This window comes from Rhinoraja longicauda, chromosome 34 (genome assembly GCF_053455715.1).
Source record: "Rhinoraja longicauda isolate Sanriku21f chromosome 34, sRhiLon1.1, whole genome shotgun sequence".
Taxonomy (NCBI): domain Eukaryota; kingdom Metazoa; phylum Chordata; class Chondrichthyes; order Rajiformes; family Arhynchobatidae; genus Rhinoraja; species Rhinoraja longicauda.
In genome coordinates, this window is record NC_135986.1 from 14,149,359 (window position 1) to 14,160,035 (window position 10,677).

Sequence of the window (10,677 nt, forward strand, 5' to 3'; positions counted from 1 at the left end):
ACAAATACCCCTTTATTCGAACACAAAACAAAGGCTCTTCTAAGAGCCGCCCACAGCCTCACAGAGAGAGCAGTGACTCGGGAGTGAGAGTAGATGCAGATTGTAATGTGCTTTATGAAACGAGTTTGGCTTGATCACTGCGGTCATTAGAAATGCAAATAACATCGGCAGCCGACAGTAAAAGATCACACACAAGACCCCTTTCTCAATGTCAGTTTCCCTTTAACCTTTATACCTCATGATTACTGCAGCAACAGGAGGGTCGACTCGAAACTGTTCTCTGGGTAACCGTCGCTTATTTCCAGTCACGAGCAGAGCTGAATTCCGTCTGCACCGGGATCCGATCTGGAAATCCGCGCCGCATATCTGACAGAAACTGAATTTATTCAAAAATATCAATAAAATACCGTCCTCGGTTCCCGACTGCTGTGAAATTGGCGGCAATTTAAAATTCAATCCGCAACCAATGATACTGCAGTCCGTGCTCTCTGGTTGGCTGAGCTTCCCCCACCCCACCCGCCGGTCACAAATCTCTATCCCCCCCCCCCCCCCCCCCCCGGCCTCAGACCTTCTGAAACCGCCGCCTGATGCTGACAGACCTGCAGCCACTCGCAGGCATGGGACACCGTGAGTGACATCTGTGCTCCAGCCATTCAGAGGCTGTGGGCCGGCGCTTCACCAACGCTTTAAAAGCCGGTCCCAGAGCCGGCTCCGTCATTTCAGTGCCTGTGTTTCACGCTGTGCTCCGACTGTTGAAGGAGAGTCGGCCTTTTGGCTAAGATCAAGTGTAGTATCTGTTCTTGCACAACCCTAATGTTCTTATAAGAACAGTATAAGAGCAGTATCTGTATTGAGGCGTGGATCATTGACGAGGAGCGGAGGTCAGGAGCACGAGTCTGGTTTAGGGGTGGATCCATGCTGGTTGGGTAACCAACCTAACACCCTTATCCAGGTGGGATGGCAGTAGCAAGTGGAGCTGGAGGGCAGTGTATCCGAAATACCTTGCGAGTATCGGTGAAGGACCTCAGGGAGGGGACCCCTTTCTCAAGGGACCTCTTCATCAAGAAGGTGCTGCTGGAGGCCTGTGGATTCAAGGCCGGGGACATCTTCTGCCTCCAGGACTTCCCAGGTAACGGATATTTTGACGTTACCTTCCAAAACCCGTCGGGATGGCAGAAGATGCTGCAGGACTTCCGGGAGAAGGGGGATGAAGCCCCGCTGTCGCTCCTGAAGGTGCAGCCGCTCTTCACCCTCCCCACCCAGAGGGAACGGATGGTCACGGTGCACATGTTTAACCCACATGTGCCCGTCGTGGATGTCCTCACCTTCCTCGCACGCTATGTCGAAGGGGCAGGGAACTGTGTGGACATAAAGGACTTGTTCGGGATCTGGACGAGCAAGAGGCAAGTGAAGGTGAAGCTGAGGGTGGACGGGAAGGGATTCATCATCCACCCTCCCTCGGTGTTCGCCATCAGACGGAACCGGGGCTACATGACTTACGCGGGGCAGCCCAGGGTGTGCAGGAAATGCAACAAACCTGGGCACGTGGCGGCAGAATGCAGGACAGTCGTCTGCAGAAACTGCAAACTAGAAGGCCACGAGACAAGGGAATGTAAAGAAAGTAAGAGCTGCAACCTGTGTGGGGAGGGAGGCCACCTTTACAGGGCCTGCCCTAAAAGAGCAAGCACTTATACACAGGCGATAAGAGGGGCCGCTGCCAGCACCCCCAGGGTGGTCGAGACGTCTCCTACCACGGCAAAAGCCCAAATAGGAAAGGAGAGCAGGGGCGATGACAGCGCGACCACCTCGAGCCCCCAACCGCCCGTCAGAGCCCCCCAGCCCCCTGCCCACGAGGGCGAGTCGATGGAAGAGGGGGAACAGGAAGAGGAGGATTGGAAGTTGGTACAGTCGAGGAAAACCCTGAAGGCTCTGCGCACAGAGAAAAAGCCGGAGGGAGCAAGCAAGCCCCAAAAAAGAGTTCTCTCCCAGGACCAGGCCAGCAACCTCTCCTCGTCGGAGGATGAGGCGACCGGGAGAAGCCGACAACGGAGGCAGAGGAAGAAAACGGGGGAGGAGGAAGGTAAGAGGAAGAACATGTCTGTTGTCCCCCAGCCCCAGGAGACTGCGAGCAGTGCCAACGGGCCCCAGGAGACTGGGAGCAGTGCCAACGGGCCCCAGCCCCAGGAGACTGGGAGCAGTGCAGCGGCCAATGGGCCCCAGCTCCGGGAAACCGGGAGCGGCACAACGGCCAATGGGCCCCAGCTCCGGGAGACCGGGAGCAGTGCGGTGGCCAATGGGCCCCAGTTCCAGGAAACTGGGAGCAGTGCAGTGGCCAACGGGCCCCAGCTCCGGGAGACCGGGAGCAGTGCAGTGGCCAATGGGCCCCAGCTCCGGGAGACCGGGAGCAACGCAGTGGCCACGCCAGAAAATTCACCCTGGGCTGAGGAAGCCACCAGCCAGTACCAGTACCTGTGCCACAAAAATGTGCTGGAACTCAGCCAGATGATGTGCATGCGGGAGGAGAAGGACGGCCTGGAACTCTAAAGGACAATGGAGTTGAAACTGGCATCCTTAAAGGTGCGCAGTGTGAAGAACACTGCGCGATGTGTCAACGCCTTGCAGTACCTGGCCAAGGTAAAGGCGGATGTGACTTTTCTACAAGAGTGCGGGCTGCCACACCTTCGCTGCTATCGGAGGTGGTCGCGATGGTGGCCCCACGGACTGTCGGTATGGTCGGGGGAAATGATTGTCGTGCGTCCGGTCTGGGGATCTTGCTGCGGGGAGGGGGCTTCACCATCACTGAGGTAAGGGAGGTGGTGGGGGGGCGTCTCTTGGTGGTGGATGTTATGTACCGTGGTTCTCCGCTCCGGCTGATTAATGTGTATGCATCACCCAGGCGGAGCGAGCGGTTGGCTGTCCTCCAGCAGCTCCCACCGCTGCTGGCCACGTCTAGACCGCTCGTTCTGGCCGGTGACTTCAACTGCATCATCGATGCGGCTGGACGATCCGGCAGTGCCAACCACAGACTGGACGGCACCTCCACACTCCTGGTGGAGACGGTCAAAGATGCAAAGCTGCGCAACGCCTTCAGTGACCCTGCAGGCGGGCCTGGTCAGGATCGAACGGTTCAGCCTAGTCCCGGATAGACTTCCTCTTCACATCGAGGGCCGTCACGGTCAGACACACCGACCTCGCGCCGGTGTTCTTCTCTGACCACTGCCTCCTTCAGGCCACCTGTCACCTGCAGGAGGACCGGAAGGCGGGCAGAGGGAAGTGGAAGTTAAATGTGGAGCTGTTGACCCCGGAGAACGTTAAGGAGCTAAAGAGGGACTATGCATGTTGGAGAACTGTGAGGCCCCTCTTTGACTCCCCAACACTCTGGTGGGAGGCAACAAAGGAGAACATCAAGAAGTTATTCGTCTCCAAAGGTGTTCAGAGAGCAAGACAGGGTAAGAGGGAATTGTGTCAACTCCAGACAGATTTGCAGCAACTGCTCCTTCTGCAGAGGAGAGGGGTGGATGTGAGGGAGGAACTGAGAGAGTTGAAGGGCCGGCAAGCTCGGCTCTTTACCTCTGAATCCTCCAAGATCATCTTCCGGTCCAGGGTCCGCCATGTTGAGCAGGATGAGACGTGCTCACGTTTCTTCTTCCATAAGGTTCACAGGGGGAGCTCTGTGATCAAAAGCCTTAGGGAGGAGGACGGCTCGGTAACATCCTCGCAGACAGACATGCTAAAGATCTGCAGATCCTTTTATAAGGATCTGTACGATAAAACGACCACAGACAGCACCGCCTCCCAAAACTTCCTGTCCTCCATCACGGAAGTCTTGGACAACAGCAAGCGGGAGAGTCTGGACCAACCACTGACCCTGGAGGAGCTGACTGGCTCCATCTGTTCCTTTGACTCGAGTAAAACTCCCGGAGGCGATGGCTTACCGGCAGAGTTGTACTCGGCTCTGTGGGACTGGGTGGGCCCGGACCTGCTGGAAGTGTACAACGACATACTTCTAGCCGGCAGCATGTCAGACTCTATGAGGAAGGGCAGCATCACCCTGATCTACAAGCAGAAGGGGGAGATGAATGACATAAGGAATTGGAGACCCATCACATTGTTAAATGTAGACTACAAGATCCTGTCTAAGGCCATCGCCAACCGGGTCAAGTCTGCTCTGGGACAGGTGATCCACCCGGACCAAACCTGTGATGTACCTGGCAGGAAAATCTCAGACAGCCTGGTGCTGCTGAGAGACACCATTGCCTACGTGCAGGACAGACGGGTGGATGCCTGCCTGGTCAGCTTGGACCAGGAGAAGGCCTTCGACAGGATATCGCACACGTACATGAGGGACGTGCTCTCCAAAATGGGCTTTGGGGAGGGAATCAGGAAGTGGATTCAACTGCTCTACACCGATATCTGTAGTGCAGTCCAAATTAATGGGTGGGAATCAGACAGCTTCCCCGTCAGGTTTGGAGTCAGGCAGGGTTGCCCTCTCTCCCCTGTCTTGTTCGTCTGTTGCATTGAACCCTTTGCCGAATCCATCAGGAAGGATGCGAGCATAAGAGGAGTGACATTGCCAGGCAGTGGGGACACTCAGGTTAAGGCCTCCCTGTACATGGACGATGTCGCCGTCTTCTGCTCGGATCCAGGGTCGGTCCGCAGACTGATCAGCGTCTGCGACCAGTTTGAGTTGGCCACGGGGGCCAGGGTAAGCCGCAGGAAGAGCGAGGCCATGCTCTTTGGCAACTGGCCCGACCGATCTTCCATCCCCTTCACCATCAAGCCTGACTTCCTGAAGGTGCTGGGGATCTGGTTCGGGAAGGCTGAGGCATGTAACAAAAATTGGCTGGAACGGATAGCCAAGGTGGGGAAGAAGCTGGAGCTGTAGAAGCAGCGCTCCCTCTCCATCACGAGGAAAAACCTGGTCATCAGGTGTGAGGTGCTCTCGGGGCTGCTGTACTTGGAGCAAGTGTGGCCCGTCCCTCCCTCCCACGCCAAGGGGATCACCCGGGCCGTCTTCCGCTTCATCTGGGGGTCGGCGATGGACCGGGTGCGACGAGCCACAATGCACAAGTCGGCAGACAACGGGGGTAAAAGCGTGCCCAACGTCGCCCTCATTCTGATGGCCACCTTCGTGTGTGGCTGCATCAGGCGGAGCATAGAGCCAAGGCACGTGGGCACCAAATGCCACTACCTGCTGAGGTTCTACCTGTCCCCGGTGTTGCGAAGGATGGTCCTGGCGCAGATGCCACGCAATGTGCCAGTCAGCTGGACATTGCCGAACCATCTGTCGTTTGTGGAAAGGTTCTTCCGGAGCAACACCTTTGACCACAAGTCCATCGGGCTGTGGTCAGCAGGGAACGTCCTGCAGGCACTGCAGGGGAATGACTCCATGGATCCTGTGGCGTGGTTCCCAGAGCAGACTGCCCAGCTTGTCTGGCAAAATGCCTCATCGCCAGAACTCACCAACAAGCACCAAGACCTGGCTTGGCTGGCGGTGAGGGGAGCCCTCTCAGTCAGATCCTTCCTGCATCGCCGGAACCTCACTACCAGCGCACGCTGCCTCCGGGACGGCTGCTACGGAGAGGAGACGGTGGCCCACCTCTTCACAGAGTGTGGATTTGCCAAGAGAGTCTGGAGAGGTCTGCAGGGGTCCCTGTCACGATTCATTCCGAGCAGCTCCGTCACAGACGACTCTGTGATCTACGGACTGTTCCCAGGGATGCATTCCGAGACTGACATCGAGTGCTGCTGGAAGGTCATCAACTCGGTGAAAGACGCACTTTGGTCTGCCCGAGCTTTGTTGGCCTCCCAGCGGAGCGAGATGTCCGTCAAGGAATGTTGCCGACTGGCCCGCTGCAGACTGCAGGAGTACGTGCTGAGGGACGCACTGAAGCTTGGTGCAGCCAACGCCAAGGCCCTGTGGGGGAGGAGCACAGTCTAGGGTCCTTCCGCTGCTGGACATGGGGGGCAGGGTGTGGTGGAGAGAGACGACCCTCCAAATAAGGGATACTGGGTAAATGTATGTAGATGTCTAAATGAATGCTGGGTAAATGTATGTAAATGTCTAAGTGAATGCCTGTATCGAATGTAACCTCCGGAAATGTCGAATGGGCTTGTTTAAAAATATGTTTTGTGAATGATATTTATTATTTGAATAAAGTATTTTTTTTTATATTAAAAAAAAAAAAAATGTTGAAGGAGAATGGCCCGGACCAAAGCTTGGTGCAGCCAACGCTAAGGCCCTGTGGGGGAGGAGCATGGGGGGGCAGGGTGTGGTGAAGACGCCCCTCCAAATAGGGATACTGGGTAAATGTATGTAAATGTCTAAATGAATACCTGTATCGAATGTAACCTCTGGAAATGTCGGATGGGCTTGTTTAAAAATATGGTTTGTGAATGATATTTATTATTTGAATAAAGTATTTTTTGATATTAAAAAAAAAATAATTAAAAAAGAGAATGGCCCGGACCAAGCAGACAGCGCGCAAATCGACCGGAGGGAAAGCTCCTCGCAAACAGCTGGCGACCAAAGCGGCGCGGAAGAACGCTCCAGCCACGGGCGGAGTGAAGAAGCCTCATCGCTACAGGCCCGGCACTGTGGCTCTGAGGGAGATCCGGCGCTACCAGAAATCCACCGAGCTGCTCATCCGCAAACTGCCCTTCCAGCGCCTGGTGCGGGAGATCGCTCAGGACTTCAAGACAGACCTGCGCTTCCAGAGCTCGGCCGTCATGGCTCTGCAGGAGGCCAGCGAGGCTTACCTGGTGGGGCTTTTTGAGGACACCAACCTGTGCGCCATCCACGCCAAGCGAGTCACCATCATGCCCAAAGACATCCAGCTGGCCCGCCGCATCCGCGGGGAGCGCGCCTGAACCCCACCTGCACCAAGGACAACAAACGGCTCTTTTAAGAGCCACTAACCCGGCAGAAGAAAGTGCTGCGCCTTTGTCTTAATGTAATCCCCACTCTGACAATAGAGGAGACCTAGGACAGAAAGGTCATCATGGCAACAGGAAAGAGTATGGGTTTGTTTAGCAACCAGGTGGACAGCAAAGGTGTTCAGCGACACAATCACCCAGTCCAATGTAATAGAGATAGACTTCGGGGATAGAGCCAGAGTACACCTGGAACATGGATTGTTCGACGTCCCCTACAAAGAGGCAGGCATGGCTGGGGCCCATGCGGGTGCCCATAACTATGCCTTTGCCTTGGAGGAAGTGGGAAGAGTCAAAGGAGAAGTTGTTAAGGGTGAGGACCAGCTCCGTTAGGCAGAGGGTATTAGATGTTTCTGCAGTTCAGGAAGAAACGGAGGGCTTTAAGGCCTTTCTTGTGGGGGATGGAGGTGTAGAGTGACTGAACATCCATAGTGAAGTTGAGGGAGTGGGGGCTAGGAAATTGGAAGTCATTAAAGAGAAGAAGGGCGTGTGAGATATCTTGGATATTGGTCAGGAGAGATTGGACCTGGGAGGATAGGATGGAGTCGAGATATGTGGAAAATATTTCAGTGGGACAGGAACAGGCAGAAACAATGTGTCTGCCAGGGCAGTTGTGATGATAGATTTTGGGGAGAAGGTAAAACCAGGCTGAGCGGGGGTGGGAAACAATGAGGTTGGAGACTGTGGAAGGCAGACAGCCAGAAGTGATAAAATTAGAAATGGTCTGTGAAATTATGACCTGGTGTGTGGGATCATCAAGTCAAGTCAAGTCAAATTTATTTGTCACATACACATACTCGATGTGCAGTGAAATGAAAGTGGCAATGCCTGCGGGTTGTGCACAAAAATAATTACAGTTACAATAAATAAAGTTAATAAGTTACTAAACATAGCACAAAAAGTGTCGACAAAAATTTAGTCTCTGGGGTTATCAAAGTTGACAGTCCTGATGGCCTGTGGGAAGAAGCTCCGTCTCATCCTCTCCGTTTTCACAGCGTGACAGCGGAGGCGTTTGCCTGACCGTAGCATCTGGAACAGTCCGTTACTGGGGTGGCAGGGGTCCCTCATGATCTTGCTTGCTCTGGATCTGCACCTCCTGATGTATAGGTCCTGCAGGGGGACGAGTGTAGTTCCCATGGTGCGTTCTGCCGAACGCACTACTCTCTGCAGGGCCATCCTGTCCTGGGCAGAGCTGTTCCCAAACCAGACCGTAATGTTGCCGGACAGGATGCTCTCTACAGCCCCAGAGTAGAAGCAATGAAGGATCCTCAGCGACACTCTGAATTTCCTCAGTTGTCTAAGGTGGTAAAGGCGCTGCTTAGCCTTACCCACCAGTGCGGCAATGTGCGTTGCCCACGTCAGATCCTCTGCGATGCGGACTCCCAAGTATTTGAAACTGCTCACCCTATCCACAATAGACCCATTTATCTCCAGTGGCGTGTACGTCCTTGGATGTTTAGCCCTTCTGAAGTCCACAATCAGCTCCTTTGTTTTAGTGACATTCAAGAGGAGGCTATTGTCCTGACACCAGAGTGCCAGATCAGCCACCTCCTCCCGGTAGGCCTTCTCATCGTTGTTGGAGATCCGGCCCACCACCACAGTGTCATCAGCAAACTTGATGATGGAGTTTGAGCTGAACCTGGCCCTACAGTCATGTGTGTACAGGGAGTACAGTAGGGGGCTAAGGACGCAGCCCTGGGGGGATCCTATGTTCAGGGTGAGGGAGCTAGATGTGTGTTCCCCCATCCTGACCACTTGGGGCCTGGCAGTGAGAAAGTCCAGGACCCAGGCACACAGAGGGGTGCTAAGCCCCAGTTCCAGCAGCTTCTCAACCAGTCTGCTGGGGACTATTGTGTTGAATGCTGAACTAAAGTCGATGAACAGCATCCTCACATAGCCCCCCTGGCTGTCCAGATGAGAGAGAGCGGTGTGTAGAACCTGGGAGACCGCATCATCCGTGGACCTGTTCGGACGGTATGCGAACTGTAGTGGGTCCATGTTGCGAGGAAGGAGGGCGCAGATGTGCTTCTTGACTAGCCTCTCCAAGCATTTCATGACAACCGAGGTGAGGGCCACCGGTCGGTAGTCATTTAAACACGCTGGAGAGGCATTCTTTGGCACCGGTACAATGATGGATCTTTTGAAGCATGCAGGGACCACGGACTTTGCCAAGGAGAGGTTGAATATTGTGGTGAGCACTGGAGCAAGCTGAGTAGCACAAGACTTTAGTACTCGCCCAGATATACCATCTGGGCCTCCAGCTTTCCTCGTGTTCACACGCGTCAGAGCCCACCTCACCTCATGCTCGGACACCGAGAATGTGTGCACATCCCCGGCGGTGGATCCCCCTCCAGCCTCGCTAGCCAGCGCCCCTTCGGTGCTGTTTTTAGACGGCGAGCTGGTGGTGTTACCCGTCTCAAACCGTGCGTAAAAAGAGTTCAGGTCATCAGCTAAGGAGGAGCCGGCACTTCCGGTTGAGGGGGTGCTGGACCTGTAGCTAGTTATAGTCCGTAGCCCCTGCCAAAGGCGCCTGGTGTCCTGCTGCTCCATCTGTGACTCCATCTTGTCCCGGTACCTCTTTATTGCATCCTTCACTGCCCTTCGCAGTCGGTAGGACTCTCCCTTGTAGTCGTCCATGTTGCCGGATGCCAGGCCGGAGTTGTAAGCAGCGGTGCGAGCATTCAAGGCCACGCGAATAGACCTGTCCACCCAGGGTTTTTGGTTAGGGAAGATACTGACCCTTACCGTGGGGATGATGGTATCGGCTATTGTGGCAATGAAGTCCGTAACCGCTTCTGCAAACTCATTTACGTATCTGGAACATGTTCCAGTCGACTTCGCTCAGTGCATCTTGCAGCATGGCCTCTGAATGGTCAGCCCACCGCTTTACGTCCCTCGTCACTGTCGCTTCCCGTACTATCCGTTGTTTGTACTCCGGCAGCAGGAAAATGGCAGCGTGGTCAGATTTCCCAAAAGGAGGGAGAGAAACGGCCTTGTAGCCTTTCCTGAACGGCGTGTAGCAGTGGTCCAAAGTTCTTTCCCCCCTGGTGACACACGTGATGTGTTGGTAGAAGTTGGGCATGACCTTTTTGAGATTTCCCCTATTGAAGTCTCCAGCCACCAGCACAGCCGCATCAGGGTTCTTGTTTTGGTGTTGACACAACACATCGTGTAGGGTGGACAGTGCCACGTCGGTGTCCGCAGGGATGGGTAGGAAGAGAGGGCCTAGAGCTGGCACTTAATATGTTGTTTTCCAGAATAGATAATGGGATGCCTGCTTTCAAAACAACAGACTGCAGTCACTAAAAGTCAGTCACTTCACAATTAAAACAACAGCAGCAACAAACACAAACATCTTGTTCACGTTAATCCACTCTGAAGGGATAGATCACCAAGAGAAGTGTATGAAGATAGAAACAAAGTAAAGAGGAAGGAGAGGATGAAGTTTCCGTTTCAATAGAATGGGTAAGAATGCAGAGCAACACAATAGACAATAGTTGGCAATGTCAAGTCAAGTCAATTTTATTTATATAGCACATTTAAAAACAACCCACGTTGACCAAAGTGCTGTACATCTGATTAGGTACTAAGGAAAAAATGAAACATACAGTAGCACACAAACATAACAGCACATACAAAACAGTTCACAGCACCTCCTCAATGGGCCTCAAACGCTAGGGAGTAGAAATAGGTTTTGAGCCTGGACTTAAAGGAGTCGATGGAGGGGGCAGTTCTGATGGGGAG

At 54.1% G+C, this 10,677-nt stretch overlaps 1 protein-coding gene across 1 annotated transcript; it reads left to right on the forward strand.

The window, feature by feature from the left end:
• Positions 1-6,459: 6,459 nt before the first annotated feature.
• LOC144609460 (histone H3-like) lies at positions 6,460-6,870 on the forward strand. Its single transcript, XM_078427940.1, has one exon. It carries the CDS (start codon positions 6,460-6,462, stop codon positions 6,868-6,870), a length of 411 nt encoding a protein of 136 aa, XP_078284066.1.
• The last annotated feature ends 3,807 nt before the right edge of the window (positions 6,871-10,677 follow it).

Bases quoted from the DNA above. Each gene is read 5' to 3' on its own strand.
- LOC144609460 (XM_078427940.1), top strand. From the start codon at position 6,460: ATGGCCCGGACCAAGCAGACAGCGCGCAAATCGACCGGAGGGAAAGCT.